The sequence below is a fragment of the Leptodactylus fuscus genome, chromosome 5 (genome assembly GCF_031893055.1).
Source record: "Leptodactylus fuscus isolate aLepFus1 chromosome 5, aLepFus1.hap2, whole genome shotgun sequence".
NCBI lineage: Eukaryota > Metazoa > Chordata > Amphibia > Anura > Leptodactylidae > Leptodactylus > Leptodactylus fuscus.
The window spans coordinates 182,044,581-182,062,946 of record NC_134269.1 but is presented as its reverse complement, the minus strand read 5'-3'; the positions used below and the strand labels follow the sequence as shown (position 1 = coordinate 182,062,946).

The 18,366-nt window shown below is 42.9% G+C and overlaps 1 protein-coding gene across 1 annotated transcript in view; it reads right to left on the bottom strand.

Moving 5' to 3' along the window:
- Window positions 1-2,261: 2,261 nt before the first annotated feature.
- NME5 (NME/NM23 family member 5) overlaps window positions 2,262-18,366 on the bottom strand; it is a 28,839-nt gene continuing 12,734 nt past the window's right edge. The window contains exons 4-6 of the mRNA XM_075273543.1: window positions 13,154-13,254; window positions 10,994-11,112; window positions 2,262-2,330 (exon numbers count right to left, since the gene is read on the bottom strand). Of these exons, the coding sequence (XP_075129644.1) occupies window positions 2,262-2,330; window positions 10,994-11,112; window positions 13,154-13,254 (289 nt within the window). The remainder of the gene's footprint in view (window positions 2,331-10,993; window positions 11,113-13,153; window positions 13,255-18,366) is intronic.

Here is an 18,366-nt window from a genome sequence, read left to right as displayed (position 1 = left end):
AATGCAAAAAAAAAAAGTTAAAAAAAAAATATATATATATTAAAAATTCAAATCACCCCTCTTTCCCTACAACACATATAAAACTAATACTGTGAAACATACACGTTATAGGTATCCCTGTGTCCGAAAACGCCAGCTCTACAAATCTATAAAAATATTTTTCCTGTACGGTAAATGCCGTAGCTGGAAAAAAAAGGTGTCTAACTGCCCCTTCCCTGAGACTGGGTTTTTCCCCCCACTTGGAATTCAGTCTGACCATAGCCAGGCTGAATATAGGGTATCTGCAGTGCTCCTATTCCATCGGGAAGGGGTTAATAGGAGCACTGCTGATACCCTATATTCAGCCAGGCTGAATTACAAATGGGGAGAAAAAACCCAGTCCTCAAGCTCAGGGAAGGTGTAGACAGACAACCAAAACACCCCTTTCCCTACCCCCCTAGGCTTATACTTTAGTCATTAAGTTTTCCCAGTTTTTTTTAGGTAAAATTAGGGGTCTCTGCTTATATTCGGGTCGGCTTATACTTGAGTATATACGGGAGTCTGTGTGTGAGGACTAGGAGCTGTGGCACCTCACTGACAGAGCTGACCTGTCCAGACTGAACCTACAAAGCAGGTACTGTGCCACCCATTGTTGTTACCAGAGCGTGAGTCAGGCAGCCAGGCTCCTGTATAGTCAGGGAGCAGTTTCTTATGTTTAGTTAGTTCTCAGCCGAGAAGATTTTTGTTTTGTTTGGTTGTGCTTTTACAAAGGCAGTTTATGCACCGCAAGTGAATAAAGACTGAACTTGAACGCAACCCAGTCTCTATGTCCCTGTTTCCTGCACTGCTACAAGCATCTACCTGAGCAATTCCCCACACATTGAACAGCTGAATGGTACTGAACTGCACAGAGATCACATGATTGACAAAGCAACATTAGTCATAACTAGAGATGAGCGAACACTGTTCGGATCAGCCGTTCCGAACAGCACGCTCCCACAGAAATGAATGGAAGCAGCTGGCACGTACACTTTGCCGGCGGCCGGTTGCTTAATCCCCCGCGTGCCGGCTACGTCCATTAATTTCTATGGGAGCGTGCTGTTCGGAACGGCTGTGCCGAACAGTGTTCGCTCATCTCTAGTCATAACTAGAGATGAGCGAATAGTAAAATGTTCGATATTCGTTTCGAGTAGCCCCTCAATATTCGACTACTCGAATCGAATATCGAACCCTATTATAGTCTATGGGGGGGAAAATGCTCGTTTCAGGGGTAGGCAACGGTCGATCAAATTATAGTAACCAAGTCCACGAGTGAGGGTCGGACTGGATCCTCCGAGCAGTCTTCTCCTTGCAGCGTCCCCGCGGCGTCTTCCGGCTCTTCACTCTGCCAGGCATCGGGCCTGGGCAGAGCCGACTGCGCATGCCCGCACTACAAGCGGACATGCGCAGTCGGCTCTGCCCAGGCCCGATGCCTGGTAGAGTGAATGAAGAGTCGGAAGACGCGCGGGGAAGCTGTACGGAGAAGACTTCTAAAGGTAGGAGAAGAACCAGCATTGATTGGCCGACTGTATAGCATTCGGCCAATCAATGCTGGTTCTGCATCGAACTTTTAAATTCGAACAGTGAGTGGTACTCGATCGAGTACGAGCATTTCGAATACCTACTTGATTGAGTACTACTCGCTCATCTCTAGTCATAACGCTCACTCTTTTGACACAGTCCCTTCAAGGTGTTAGATGAAATGTGATATGATAAATCGCAAAATATTCCTTTAAATTGGCTAGTCTTTGAGACATAATGTAGACACAATGCGGTAGATTTATTCAGATTGGTGTTTTGTACATCAGTCTTAATAAAGGCCCAGAATAGCACAGGGAATGTCCGATTTATAAGTCGCTCTGGCTCCGATCGTGCCCTAAAATGGAAATCTACATTTAAGGAGCTTTCCATTATAACTCACACAAAAACACTGGTATAAGTAATAAGGAAGATTTATAAATAGATCTGGCTGTGGTGTACCTGCCCTGTTCATGTTCACACAATGTGGCAAGAGAAATTCAGAACATGGGATGTAGTGCACGTTTGGCGCTAGGATAGAAAACTGCCAATAGGGAGATTGATAAATTCCCTCCAAGTGCCATAAAACATTGAAAAATATGTTGGTACAAAATAAACAATGCAGAATAAGAAATTATAAACTATAATGTTTTATTAAAAATGTTATAAAATTGTATGTTGACAAGTAATGTGAACATATAACAATCACAGATAACTTATATCTCTTAAATGGTTTCATCATGAACTTCAGGTCTGTTAGTGTTGTGCTTCAAAAGCCAGTCAGCAAGCCATACCTGCAAGCAGGAAACAAACAAAATAAGTAACATTTAGAGCACCAAAGTATAAGAGTCCCTATTGGTTAGGGAGAGATGGATTGATTAGACCATGTATGCCCTGCTAAGAATTCTGGGTAAGTAATATACAAATAGGACCTCGTTGATGAAAAAAGAGGCATTTGCCCCTAGCACCACCTTTTAGAGGGTAGCTACCTCTAGAGTAATACTTGATTTTCAAAGAAACTTAAGGGCATAATATGAGAATAAAAGACAGATAAGTATAACTCCTTCAAAAAGAAGGTATCTTTTAAGGGGGGAGGTTGTATCTTCTTTAAAGCTCGAAAATTAAAGAAGGGCCCCCGACCTCTCCAACCCTCTGAGCTAGAGGGCCCTATAAGGCTGAGGGACTATTTTTCCCAGATTATACCTTTAGGATTCTTTGAAAATCAGGTATTAATCTATAGGGAGCTGCCTTCCAAAAGGTGGTCTAGGTGCAGATTCCTCTTTTGCATCGTGTGTATAACTGAAACTGTATTGAAATGCTTTTATGTCATATCAGCTCATGAATACTTCCATTTTGTCTTTAAATTTAAAGTAGCGCAATAAAAACTAACAATGGAATTTTATTACAGCGATAAGGCAGGTTGGGAATGACTATGTATAATAGGTAGGTAAAGGCAATCCTATACTGCACATGCTCACGCCATAAGAAAAATGACTGCTTACACAGTTATGTAAGCGGCCATTTTCTTGTGGCCTGTGGGCATGCGTAGTCGGCTCTGCCCAAGACCTAGAAGATTGAAACCCAGGACGGAAGAAGACACAGGGGGAGGGCATTCCAGAAGACGATAGAGGCGTTGTTGGAGATTTATCTCGCAGCATTGAGTGCTGGGGACCGCCCCCAGTATTGCGAGAGAACTCATTTGCATACCGAAGCAAACTGAGATTTCTACCGAACGGTGGCGTGGAGAAGACATCTAAAGGTAGGAGAAGAATAGCCGTTCTTAAGGCTATTCCCATGTGTTAGGGACAAAAAATGTCATTTTGATGATAGAATCCCTTTAAGCAATACAATGTAACTTCAACTAACACTGACTGACAATCAATTTCACATTCTGTTGCGCAAATGGAATAGACAACAGATGGAAATTATTGGCAATTATCGAGACACACTCAATAAAGGAGGGTTCTGCAGGTGGGGACCACAGACTGCATCTCAGTACCAATGCTTTCTGGCTGATGTTTTTGGCTTTTGAATGCTGGTTGAGCTTTCACACTCTTGGTAGCTCCTGAGCTACCTGTAGTGCAGCTCATCCAGGATGGCACATCAATGCAAGCTGTGGCAAGAAGGTTTGCTGTGTCAGTGTAGTGTCCAGAGGTTGGAGGCTCTACCAGGAGACGTGGAGAGGGCTGTAGGAGGGCAACAACGCAGCAGCAGGACCGCTACCTCCACATTTGTGCAAGGAGGAACACTGCCAGAACCCTGCAAAATGACTTCTAGCAGGCCAGAAATGTGCATGTGTCTGCACAAACAGTTAGAAATCGACTTGACGTTTACAGATGGGGGTTGTTCTCACAACCCAACACCATGCAGAATGCTCGGCATTTGCCACAGAACACCAGGTTTGGCAACTTCGCCACTGGCGCACTGTGCTCTTCATAGATCAAAGCAGGCTCATACTGAGCACAAGTGACGGACGTGACAGAGTCTGTAGACGCTGTAGAGAGCGATCAGCTGTCTGCAACATCCTTCAGCATGACCTGTTTGGCAGTGGGTCAGTAATGGTGTGGGGTGACATTTCCTTGGAGGGACGCACAGCCCTCCATGTGCTCGCCAGAGGTAGCCTGACTGCCATTAGGTACTGAGATGAGATCCTCAGACCCCTTGTGAGACCATATGTTGATGTGGTTGGCCCTGGGTTCCTCCTAATGCAGGACAATGCCAGACCTCATGTGGCTGGAGTGTGTCAGCAGTTCCTGCAATATGAAAGCACTGAAGCTAATGACTGGCCCGCCCATTCCCCAGACCTGAATGTGATTGAGCACATCTGGGACATCATGTCTCGCTCCATCCACCAACGTCACACCACAGACTGTCCAGGAGTTGGCAGATGCTTTAGTCCAAGTCTGGGAGGAGATCCCTCAGGAGACCATCCGCAACCTCATTAGGAGCATGCCCAGGAATTGTAGGGAGGTCATAGAGGCACGTGGAGGCCAGACACTACTGAGCCTCATTTTGACATGTTATAAGGACATTGCATCACAGTTGGATCAGCCTGTAGTGTGTTTTTCCACTTTAATTTTGGGGGTGACTACAAATCCAGGCTTCCATTGGTTAATAAATTTGATTTCCATTGATGATTTTTGTGTGCTTTTGTTGTCATCACATTCAACTTTGTACAGAACAAAGTATTCAATGAGAATATTTCATTCATTCAGATCTAGGATGTGCTATTTTAGTGTTCCCTTTATTTACAGTCCTATGAAAAAGTTTGGGCACCCCTATTAATCTTAATCATTTTTAGTTCTAAATATTTTGGTGTTTATAACAGCCATTTCAGTTTGATATATCTAATAACTGATGGACACAGTAATATTTCAGGATTGAAATGAGGTTTATTGTACTAACAGAAAATGTGCAATATGCATTAAACCAAAATTTGACCGGTGCAAAAGTATGGGCACCTCAACAGAAAAGTGACATTAATATTTAGTAGATCCTCCTTTTGCAAAGATAACAGCCTCTAGTCGCTTCCTGTAGCTTTTAATCAGTTCCTGGATCCTGGATAAAGGTATTTTGGACAAACAATTCAAGTTCAGTTAAGTTAGATGGTCGCCGAGCATGGACAGCCCGCTTCAAATCATCCCACAGATGTTCAATGATATTCAGGTCTGGGGACTGGGATGGCCATTCCAGAACATTGTAATTGTTCCTCTGCATGAATGCCTGAGGATTTGGAGCGGTGTTTTGGATCATTGTCTTGCTGAAATATCCATCCCCGCCGTAACTTCAACTTCGTCACTGATTCTTGAACATTATTCTCAAGAATCCGCTGATACTGAGTGGAATCCATGCGACTCTCAACTTTAACAAGATTCCCGATGCCGGCATTGGCCACACAGCCCCAAAGCATGATGGAACCTCCACCAAATTTTACAGTGGGTAGCAAGTGTTTTTCTTGGAATGCTGTTTCTTTTTGGACGCCATGCATAACGTCTTTTTGTATGACCAAACAACTCAATCTTTGTTTCCAAAATGAAGCTGCCTTGTCCAAATGTGCTTTTTCATACCTCAGGCAACTCTATTTGTGGCGTACGTGCAGAAACGGCTTCTTTCTCATCACTCTCCCATACAGCTTCTATTTGTGCAAAGTGCGCTGTATAGTTGACCGATGCACAGTGACACCATCTGCAGCAAGATGATGCTGCAGCTCTTTGGAGGTGGTCTGTGGATTGTCCTTGACTGTTCTCACCATTCTTCTTCTCTGCCTTTCTGATATTTTTCTTGGCCTGCCACTTCTGGGCTTAACAAGAACTGTCCCTGTGGTCTTCCATTTCCTTACTATGTTCCTCACAGTGGAAACTGACAGGTTAAATCTCTGAGACAACTTTTTGTATCCTTCCCCTGAACAACTATGTTGAACAATCTTTGTTTTCAGATCATTTGAGAGTTGTTTTGAGTAGCCCATGATGCCACTCTTCGGAGGAGATTCAAATAGGAGATCAACTTGCAATTGGCCACCTTAAATACCTTTTCTTATGATTGGATACATCTGGCTATGAAGTTCAAAGCTCACTGAGGTTACAAAACCAATTTTGTGCTTCAGTAAGTCAGTAAAAAGTAGTTAGGGGAATTCAAATCAATAAAATGATAAGGGTGCCCATACTTTTGCACCAGTCAAATTTTGGTTTAATGCATATTGCACATTTTCTGTTAGTACAATAAACCTCATTTCAATCCTGAAATATTACTGTGTCCATCAGTTATTAGATATATCAAACTGAAATGGCTGTTGCAAACACCAAAATATTTAGAACAAAAAATGATTAAGATTAATAGGGGTGCCCAAACTTTTTCATAGGACTGTATTTTGAGCAGTATATATATATATATATATATATATATATACTAGCCTCTGCCCGCAACTTCTTCTGCCTGTTGTTGGCGTCGATGATCCGCCTATATTCAGCAAATTGCTGCCATCGATGGTTTGCCTCCTCCGGCATTTCTGCAGCTCTTAAGATGTCCTGCTGCTGAACTTGTTCCTCACGCGGTGCCTGTGATTGTTCTGGCATCTCAGCAGCTCGCTGGGACGCCATATAATGAGGAAGTTGTTGTCGTAAATGATGCACCTGCTCCGGTGTTTCGGCAGCTCTCAAGCTGGCCTGTCGCTGAACTTGTTCCTCGCACCGTGCCTGTGATTGTTCCGGCATCTCAGCAGCTCACTGGGATGCCATATAATGAGTGTATTGTTTGAGTCAATGATCCTGCTCAGCTCCGCTTGATGAGAACTCTGTTTACTTCTGGCTACCTTCATAGCTCTCGTTGTTTTAGAATTTTGAGACAAATTAGATCTTCTTTTTCCTGGTATGTTTAAAAGGTGTTTCCCATCCAGTGTGTCAGCACTGCCTGGAGCAGATCAGATAATATGCAAATGTATGTACACAATGGACTGAGGGTTAGCTGTGTGTTTAAATATAGAGATAACAGACCTGGCTTTATCAGCCTGCTGCCAAGAGCAGTTTAATATATGTCAACATAAATTCATAACAGTCATGAAGCCATGTCATTTATGTGTTATGTGTTAATCGAGGTTACAAACTATCTATGTCCTAAATTTAATTCAAATCCGTTCAGCCGTTTTCGCGTGATTGAGTAGCAAACATCCAAACTTTCACATTTCTAATATTAGTAGTATAGTATATTATAACACATAAATGACATGGCTTCATGACTGTTATGAATTTATGTTGACATATATTAAACTGCTCTTGGCAGCAGGCTGATAAAGCCAGGTCTGTTATCTCTATATTTAAACACACAGCTAACACACAGCTATATATATTATATATATATATATATATGTTACTAGCAATACCCGCAACTTCGTCCGTGGCCCCTTCACCCCTAGGCAAGACAGCTGCAGTGCAGGGCAAGCCCCCCCCTCCTGCCCTGCGGCAGCCGCGTACCCAGTCCCCCCATTTTGCCCCACGGCGACCTGGAACCCGCCTCCCCCACGGCCTCGAATACCTCACTCGCCACCCCGACTTGCCTTGACCTCCTGAAAAGCACCCCCGGCCTCCCAACTTCCCTCTCTCCCAAATGGGACTCCGCAACCCCGTGGTCCCCCCCCCCCCCCCCAACTGTGAGGCCAGTTTCCACACCAACCCCTCGCGAGCCCGGTCCCCCCTTCCACCCCCCTGTGACCCCTGGCCTACCACCCCTCTTTCCCTGGTGACCTCGGCCTCCCCCCCCGTTTTCCCCCCTGGCAGCCGCGATCAGAGTGTCAGGAAAGCCCTTCTGACTGTAAAGCGCTACGGTACCGGGACCAATAGCGCTTTACCCAGCAGTATATAGAACTGCCTGTGCCCAATCTGATGAAAGGTCCTCTTAAAAAAGTGTGAAACAACTGAAAATATGTCTTTTATTCTAGGTTTTTCAAAGTAGCCACCTTTTGCTTTGATTCCTGCTTTGCACACTCTTGGCATTCTCTTGATGAGTTTCAAGAGGTAGTCACCAGAAATGGTTTTCACTTCACAGGTGCCCTGTCAGGTTTAATAAGTGTGATTTTTTTGCCTTATAAATGGGGTTGGGACCATCAGTTGTGTTGTGCAGAAATCAGGCAGATACACAGCTGATAGTCCTACTGAATAGACTGTTAAAAACGAGTGGCCATCATTACTTTAAGAAATGAAGGTCAGCCAGTCTGAAAAATTGGAAAAACTTTGAAAGTGTCCCCAAGTGCAGTTGCAAAAACCATCAAGCGCTACAAAGAAACTGGCTCACATGAGGACCGCCACAGGAAAGGAAGATCAAGAGTCACCTCTGCTGTGGAGGATAAGTTCATCCGAGTCACCAGCCTCAGAAATCTCAGGTTAACAGCAGCTCAGATTAGAGACCAGGTCAATGCCACACAGAGTTCTAACAGCAGACACATCTCTACAACAATTGTTAAGAGGAAACTTTGTGCAGAGAACATCAGAGACTGGCACATCTCTATGCAACAGCAAAAAATGCAAGGCTTGTACCTACATCTTGTCACCAAACTCAGTCCATATATCAATGCACAGCAATCCCATCCCACTAATAAATATATATATTATTTTTATATTATATATTTATATATTATTATTATTTTATATTATATTTATTTTTATTATTATGAAAGTTTGTGTGTTTGTTACTCAATTACACAAAAACGGCTGAACAGATTTGAATGAAATTTGGCACAAAGATATTTTGTAACCTCGATTAAAACATAGGATACTTTTTATCCCGGTAAATGACATGGCTTCATGACTGTTATGAATTTATGTTCTCTTGCAGCAGCCTATCTCAGGTTCTGATAAACCAGGTCTGTTATCTCTCTATGTAAACAGTCAGCTAACCCTCAGTCCATGGTGTACATGCATTTGCATATTATCTGATCTGCTCAAGGCAACATGCTGACACACTGGATGGGAAAACACCTTTAATTCAAATTGGCAGTTTGCTACTTTTAAACATGCTGGGGAAAAAGAAAATCTAATTTGTTGCAAAATTCTAAAACAACGACAGTTATGAAGGAAGTCAGAAGTCAACTGAGTTCTCCTGAAGCGGAGCTGAGGGGGATCATCAGCGCCAACAACACGCTCATTATATGGCGTCCCAGTGAGTTGCTGAGATGCCGGAACAATCACGGGCACAGTGCAAAGAACGAGTTTAGCAGCAGACCATCTTAACAGCTGCCGAAACGCCAGAGTAGGCGGATCATCAACGCCAACAACACTCTCAATATATTGCGTCCCAGCCAGCTGTTCATCAACACCAAGAAGACGCAGGCGAAGTGATGGGCAGAGGCTAGTACTAAAATATTTTCAGGTACATCCTCAAATGTCGTATATTTGATACTGTGTTCAAGGTGCCCCAGTAAGAAATTTATATTGGAGAAACAAAAACTGCAGGCCAGGATGAATTTACGCAGATATACAATAAAATTTCAGATGAATAGCATGTGGGAAAACACGTCTCTGGGCCAGACCACAGCTTGTCAGGCCTAAAAGTCCAAATTCTAAAAGGTCTCTTCAAGAATGATAGAGAGAAAAATCTGAGAATTCAAGCTGATGATAAAATTCTGATAATTGACAAAAGGACTCAATGTAGCACTTGGATTTATGAGCCCCTACAGGAACGCAATTCATCATCCTCCATCAGGCTAAATCTAGATGACTACAAAACACCCCCCAACCCATCACCCCTATAACCTTAGTTTTGTTACCCTACCTTACCTCACTAACATATCAACTCATGAACATCATGGCATCATGCCAGTGATATGCTACGTTTTAATGAATCATTTGGAAATCCCTGAAGAAGGAACTTCTGTGCTTTGAAAACTTTGCAAATATAATTTTTCTGGTTAGCCAGTAAGGGTATCATACCTATAACACAAATAAACTATGATGAAAAGGAGCAGATGGGGAAAACATGCTCCTTAGTATGTGGCACTACATATAGACCGATTGGTTTTTAAGCCACTGATTTGGGACACAATAAGAAAAATCCTCTCTGCATGACTTATTGAGGTGCTTTGAGGATGAGACTGGGAAACAATACACTAGGGAATTACTGAGTATGAACTCTATAATATAATCTTTAAAGGGGTTGTCCCATCACAAGGATCCTATCTATACTGCTTGTTAATGTGACTGTAAGACTTTTCCTAAATACATTGCTTCAGCAAAACTGCTTTGTTTGTCCACTATATCACTTTATTCATTTTTTTTTGACACATCCCTTGACTTATCTGGTCATAAGTGAAGTGATGTATCTGCTGCTCTGAGGGGGGAGGGAGGAGGGGCTAAGTGCACGGGAGCCAGCCTGGAGGGGGGGGGGGAGGTGTGTAGTTTACCCTTTGGGGGGAAGGGGCCGCCAATACAGACCCGGCATCCGCTGTAATAGAGAGGCGGATGCCAGGGACGGTTAGACGCCAGCACAGATGCCTGCAACATCACTGCTGGCTTCATGCAGGGCAGGAGCATAGCGATGTTGCAGGCATCTGTGCCGGCGTCTACACTCCCCTGCATCCGCCTCTCTATTACAGCGGATGCCGGGTCTGTATTCACATATGCAAAGCCAGCGGCGAGATGCCGCTGGCCCTGCGTGCACGCTCATAGACCAGTCTAGTCTTCACAATGCGAATACAGACCCGGCATCCGCTGTAATAGAGAGGCGGATGCCGGGTCTGTATTTGCATTGTGAAGGCTAGACTGGTCTCACTTTCTATGAGCGTGCACGCAGGGCCAGCGGCATCTCGCCGCTGGCTTTGCATATGTAACCCCGCCCACCAATGACGCAACAAAGCCGGAAGAAAGAAGAATTTACAGCAACGAAGACTGGTGAGTATGCGACGTGGGAATACCCCTTTAAAGAAATTTCAAATTAGTGCCCCAGTAAAATAAAGTCATGTAAACTGACTTACATATGGGTCTGATGGTTTCTGTTTGCAAAGGTTAAAAAGTCCAGATAGCAATGTTGGATTAACAAAGAGATCCAGATAATCCAGGGCAACTCGTCCAGTGGGCATCGGTTCAATAGGAGCTGAAAAAATGACAAAAACATTAATACAAAAAAAAACAACTTATACAAATATTCCTTATATTATACCAATGAAAGTTGTTTAAATTATTAGTATCTTTGCCCTAATTTTCTTATGGAAAAGAAGTAACCCTTCATTGCCCCTTATTTTTCCAGGATGTAATTAGGAGAACAGTGCACTCTGTATGCCACCCTATAGAGGGCAGCATCCTTAACATCATGAACGACTCAGTTATAAAGTCTTTTTAATCATAATGTGGATTTAATTGCCAAATCAGTATTTCTGTCCCTTCCCGCTACAACGTTAACCGTACGGGAAAAATATTTTTATAGCTTTGTAGAGCGGGCGTTTTCGGACACAGGGATACCTAATGTGTATGTGTTTCACAGTATTTAAGTACTTTTATATGTGTTCTAGGGAAAAGGGGGTGATTCGAATTTTTTATACTTTTTTTTATTTTACTTTTTTTTCCCATTTATTAGACCCCATAAGGGTCTTGAACCCCAGTGGGTCTGATCACTAATGCAATGCATTGCAAAAAATCAGCATTTCTTTTGCAGACTACATAGAGTAGCCTGGAAAAGAAAATCATTGCAGACAGGCCTAGGAGCCTTTACAAGGCTTCTGGCTGTCATGCCAATGTGACACTAGACCCTGAGCTTGCTCCAGTTGCCGGCGATCACCGGCAAAATGGCAGTGCCCACGTGCCGCTCGTAAAATGGCGCATCAGTCAGCTTTGAGCGAGGTGCCAGAAGGATTAATGCCCGCGACATTAGCACTGGAAGTCTGCTGTATAAAACATCAGACACCCTGCGGCTATGGTAGCCGCCATCGTCAAACACCCGCCTTTCGCAGTAATAATACAGGTTATTGTTTACAAAACATTATGGTAGGGGAATTAACGTTTTTAAACTTGTTTTTTTAATACTTATATTAAAATATGTTTTATTTTATTATAAGATTACAATTTTTTAACAATTTTAAAAAATGATAAAATACAGTCATCCCCTATTGTATAAAAGCTGTTAGTATACCTATCACTGAAATTGTAAAAAAAAGTTTATAAACAATGAAAGCCCTATGATATCATCACAATGGATATATAACAGGGTATTTTATTTATGGCATTTAAATGGTAACTAGCCTCTCAGACAACGTAGTCTCATTTAATAGTGCAAATGATTCTAAACCAAAATGTAATGCACTTTATTTAAAACTGTTGCCGTTTTCTACCTGATTGAACTCTCTAAGGCCAGGGCCCCACATTGCAAAAACACCACAGTTTGCCCACAATTTTGGAAATCGCAGGAAACATCTGCAAACTTTTTGTGCAAAGCGTTGTGGGAAGAACTGTGATGAATTGCCGCCGCGTTTTTCCCACAGTGCTTTTTTGTGTTGCAGAAAAGCAGATTATTTTGTTGAAGATTTTGCTGCAATTTTTTGAGCCAAAACCAAGAAGGCTACACAGGAATGGGAAATAAATAGTATGCTCTTATACCTCTACTTTCTGTTTGCAGAGTGTGCAGTTTCTCACAGCTCATAGTGCGTGTAAGGAGAGTCAATCTATGCCTGACATGCTTGTGTTATTTCTGATGGGATGCTAGTCATATACAGCAAGCAGCTGGATTTGGCTTGCGCATGTTCTACTGTACCCTGTGTACTCTGAGCATCATTTACATCAAGGGAAAATTGGGAATAATTTGAAAAAGGCAGTGAAGACCTGGAAAATAAAGTTAGGAGATGAATAGCTTTTATAAAGGCTATTCCAACATGGTGTCATTTAAAAATTGATATATGCAATGACAGACTCCCTTTAAAGTCTGAAACATGAGTTTTATAAAGGGAGCTAGTCAAAATTCTTCCTCCTATTAAATGTTTTGGGAATGGGAGGCAGATTCAGTACCCTCAGAGTGTCAGATCCTGACCAATCTAATACTATTAATACTGATACCAACCTATCCTTAGAATAGGTCATCAAATACTTTTGCCTTGAAATCCCCTTTAAGTTACAGTAATTTTCAAATGTACCTATGTAAGAAATACCTTCAGGAAACATAAATCGAATTTCCCGCTCGGCTGAAGTTAAACAGTAACTCCCATGCACTGCATTGCGGAGATCATCAGTTCCGTAGATAGCCCTTACACTGTAACAAATCATAAATAAATCAGATGTGCATTCACATGACTCAAAATCACAGAAAATGCATATATTTAAAACTTAGCCTTCAATCTTTGAAAAACTAAAAAGTGAAACATTGGGGCTGATATATGAAAGTGTCAAAGAAAAACTGTCAGCAACAACCAATCACAGCATAAGTTTAATTTTTAAAGCTGAGGCCCCAGGTTGTTGAAACGCAGCTTTTTTTGTGGTTGCAAATTTTGCCTTTTTTGGGGGGGAAATGGAATGGGAAATATATAGGAAGTACTTACGCTTCTACCTTTTGCTCAGTTCACTCCTGGCTTTGTCTCAAAAAAAAAAAACTCAGCTTCCGCAACATGGGGCCTTAGTTTTGCACTGGATATGTTATAGAAGTTAGAGATGGACCTCCCATTCTGTAGTTGTTGTGAAAGGAAAAGTGGCCATGCATCTGTAGTTCTCGCCATTCACAGCAGTGGGAAGAATAGGTCTCTGACCTGTGTTTTTAAGATAGGTGCCAGAGATGGATCCACTGGATGTAATATGACTTAAATTGGAAAACCCTTTAAAAGAAACATGTCATATTTTATAGATCTGCTACAGTATGTGAACATTCTAGAAAATAACATAGTGATGTTTTTGTGTATTTAAGGGATTCTGGCATAGCTTTTTATTTGTCACATTTTTATGTGGAAAAATTAGGATGATATGATTTGCACTTCTTTGATTAAAGACACAGAGAGTGGTTGCATACTGTCTTTTGAAGACGCCTGCTGCAGTGTCTCATTGTACTGCAGGGTTTCTAGTAGGTGCTACTGCTCAAAGACCAGACTGCAACAATTTCACAATGCAGAGGGATCCCAGGTTCACTTCAGCACCTTGTTCACAGTCTAGTGCCCATCCATACCACCATGTGGTTTTCTTCTCGTCATCGATGGCATTCTGCTACATCCCCCTCCTTTCCTCCTTACAATGGGATACCACTCCAACTGCAGGGATGATCGCTGGCCACTCATGAAACCAATTTTTGTTTTAAGTTGTCTTTCAGGGAACATTTGGAACATACTATCTTATCACGTCATTTGCTCTCTTGGCCGTATTACTTGCAGTTTTTACAAAATTTACAAAAAGATTGCTTGTCCAATTTTAAATATGGCTGCCAGCAAAATAAATTCACCAGCCAATGAGGCCTATCAGAGTCTCCAAAGGCTCTGTATTACAGTTTTCCTTGTTAGGTTAAGGCCCCACTGGGCGGAAACGCAGCAAAAAAAAAAAAAAAACGCAGAAAAAACTCTGCATTTTCTGTTGCAGAAAAAAACGTGCATGTACATGCGTTTTTCATCGTGTTTTTTAGTTTTGTGCAGTGGAAATTCATATGAGTTTTATGTTGGGTTTTTGGGCCCCTTCACATGGCGTAAGTGCACCGCTCATTTAGACACGTATCCGAGCGTGGCGCTTTAAAACAGAGCCCATTGATTTCAATGGGAAGCGTGCGTATATGCATACGTGTCTAAATGAGCGGCTCGCTTACGCCGTGTGAAGGGGCCCTTTCATTGCGTTTTTGCTTGAGTTTCTCATGTGCAATAAAGGTAATTGAAAGGCTATGTTGAAAATCCTAAGGAATTATGGTCCTCTGCTATTTCGGCCGGGGCCCCACGGGCCGGAAACGCTGCGATTTGGCCGTGGCAAAAACGCCGCAGAAAAATCGCGGCGTTTTACAGTACTTGCAAAGTGGATGCCATGCCCACTTTGTGGGAAAAAAAAAAAAAAACGCCTTGTGGACATGCTGCGATTTTCCAAAACAGTCACGGTTTTGAAAATCGCAGCATGTCAATTATATCGGCGGATTTCCTATAGATATAATTGTAACAGAAAGTCTGCAGAGGAAAACACTTTGAACTTTCTGTTCAAAGCACTGCAGGAAGAACTGCAATGTGTTCACGCCGCGGTTGTTCCTGCAGCGCTTTAGCGCCCACTTTCCGGAAAAGATCACAGTGTGGACACGCTGCGATTTCCAAAACCGTTGAGGTTTTGAAAATCACAGCATATCAATTATATCTACGGAAATGACGGCACCTTTCCCATAGATATAATTGTAACAGAAAGTCCGCATAGACCAACTCAGTGAACTTTCTGTTCAAAGCACTTCAGGAAGAACCGCAATGGATTCACGCCGCGGTTCTTCCCGGAGTGTTTTAGAGTGGCGGTTCTGGCCCGTGGGGCCTTAGCCTCAACCAAGCAAATCAGTAAATTTTTGCCTGCGGATTTTGATGCTTTTCCGCGGCATTTCTGCGGAGTTTCCACAACACTTTTATCATGCTGCGTTTTTGCTGCGGTTTTCACACTATACATAGAAATCTATGGAGGAAAAAACTCAGTGTTTCCGCAACTATAATTGACATGCTGCGTTTTTGAAAAACGCAAAAGTTTTTGAAAAACACAGCTTTTCTGCAGCATTTTTTCCCGGGCTAGGATTAGACAAAATTGCATTCACTATGCTGGTACTGTAAAACACAGCGATTTTTTCTGCTGTATTTCCGCAATGCCCAAAAACGCTGCGTTTCTGCCCAGTTGAGCCTTAGCCTTAAAGGGGTACTCCCAGCTCGTTTGTTCACAACCATGCAGTCTGTGTGATCTGTTCACGTCCGGGTTTTCTCGATAAACTGGTGGGCAGGGTTTCATTGCTATCTCACAGACAAAGCCAGCTCTGCTAGCTCTCTTCATAGCAGTACATCTTTGCAGTCAGTAATGAGGGATGGTTGTAAATAAATTAGCACAGTATCACTGGAAGGTGCACAATATGAAGCTGGTGTAGTAGAGCTGGATTTGTTAGATGATGAGAATCCCAAACTTACATGTTACAGGACCACGAGTCAGCTTGCAAAATACTCACTTTTAGGTCTGTTTAATGGACTCCCTGTCTCAGCCCTAATCAGCAAAATTCAAGCCGACTGATAACTGGAAGAGCCAGAGATAAACAGCTCAAATACAAGCATGGAGCACTCCGCTCTCCCTCCCCTTCCCTGAGAGCAGTGAGCTACGTCACTTGTCCTGGGCGGAGAGATAAACAGCTCAGAAATACAAGCACCAAGCACTCAGCTCCCCCACCCCTCCTGAGAGCCAGGGAGTTACGTCCCTTGTCCTGGGCGGAGAGATAAGACCATCCCCAGGTCCATGGTTATGGAAACACAGTGTAAACAATGAATTGAATACATTTAGACAACAGCCAAACAAAGCCGTTTTGCTTAAGCAATGTATTTAGGAAAAGTCTTAACTCCACATAAGCTAGCAGTATAGATAAGATCCTTGAGATGGGACAACCCCTTTAAGTACCAAGCCCTGACTTCCTCCGTGTGCATGCACAGTAGGTGTTCTTTTCCTAGAAAGTGATAGACCCTATAGTGTAGAGCTGGGCGATTAACTGGGCATTTTACCTAGATGACAATGATTTTAAACCACACCCACTTTAAAAAGTCACAACCCTTTTAAAAGCCCCATAGGTAAAAAATAATACCGAATTTGGTTGTAGCAGTTGATTAATGTTGTGGGGAATAGGTGGTGATAGGCAAATATGTGAGATTTGTCTGGTGGTTTAGTTCAGTCCAAACAAGTCCCAACCAGAACTGCTAGTATTATATTCTGGGATCTCTTTGGACTCCGAGGCCCATGGGTGGTGAGCAAACATAAAAAAAATAGTGTTACTTACCTCCCCTGTGCTCTAGTGCTGGTTCTTGTCCTCTTCAGCGACTGCTGAGGTCCAATCACAGGTCACATGGGTCTTGAGGCATTGTGATACTTGTGTCTGGGGTCTCCGGTTCGGACTTGTTTAGTCCGAATAATACTTCAGGTAGAAGCTGAAATACTGTAATAACCGAACTAAAATAATTGATGTGAACAAAATCACATCACTTAACCGGATTAATGGTCAATTTAGGTTATTTTTCTATTGATTGCCCATCCCTAAAGCAGCGATGCAACATATACTGTAGGTTGTGCTGCTCTTTTGCTGCTACTTCCGTGTGGCCTTACATAACTGTTCTCAGGCCTTCTCCCACTTTTTTTTTGTTCTGAATGTATGGTACAATACATTCAGTAATTTCTGGCTGCACACTGTACTTGGGTCCGGTTCTTTCCACCATCTTGATTAGCTGAGAGCATCCATGCCTTCCTCTGTCTCGGATGGAATACAATCAGCTCCTTTGTTTCATTTGCAAGTTTTCTTTGCCGCCCGTTGTCTCACCGATCCCACCGCACTGCAAAATATCGTGTTACAAATGGAATCTCCAACACAAGCCAAATCTCTGTAAGGTACTCTTCTGTAGGGTATTCTTTTAGGTGAGGCTACTTCTGGCGCCCCCACATATACCACAACATGGGAGTGTGACCTGCAGATACCAATTTCTCCAGCTGACTGGTCCAAGTCTTTTTTGTTTACTCATGAGCTGCCCTTGCCGTGCAGTCCGCAGAAGAAGAATTCAAAATCCTGACCTGGTGGTATTGCTCTCCAGATCTCTTCCATAGATTCCACCCTGGTGTATCTGATTGGTGTTGGGGCTGTGGCACAGAAAGAGGTTCTCTTCTCCATATCTGGTGCGACTTCATGGGAATACACCGATTTTGGAAGTCTGTGTTTGTCCTGTACATTAAAGTCAGCAGTCGTGCCCTCGTGCTCTCCCCGCAGTTGGCCCTCCTTTCCTTAGTAAATCCCTTGCAAATTCTCTAAAGTGAAGGGTGACCTCCTGCAACACATCCTCACGGCAGCCAGGGTTGTCATCCCCAGACATTGGTGTAGTCCTGCCTAAATCTGCTTGTAGGAATGGTTCCAGGAGTTTCTTCACATAAGGCGGATGGAGTCTCTGGTCATGGCAGACTCTGCTGATACTTCTATGTTGTACTGATTGACTGATGTCTTTCCCCCCCTCTCCCTTTGTCCCCCACCAGCCTGTGGTCTTTTGTCTTTATGTCTTTTGTTTCTGTTTTCCCTTGCAGGGACGGGTAATTCCGTGTGGTCTTACATAACTGTTCTCCGTCCTTCTCCCACTTTTTTTTTGTTCTATATATTGTCACCATTTTGTCCTTGTATGTTGCTTTTAAAAATCTCAAAACATCACTCAGGGGT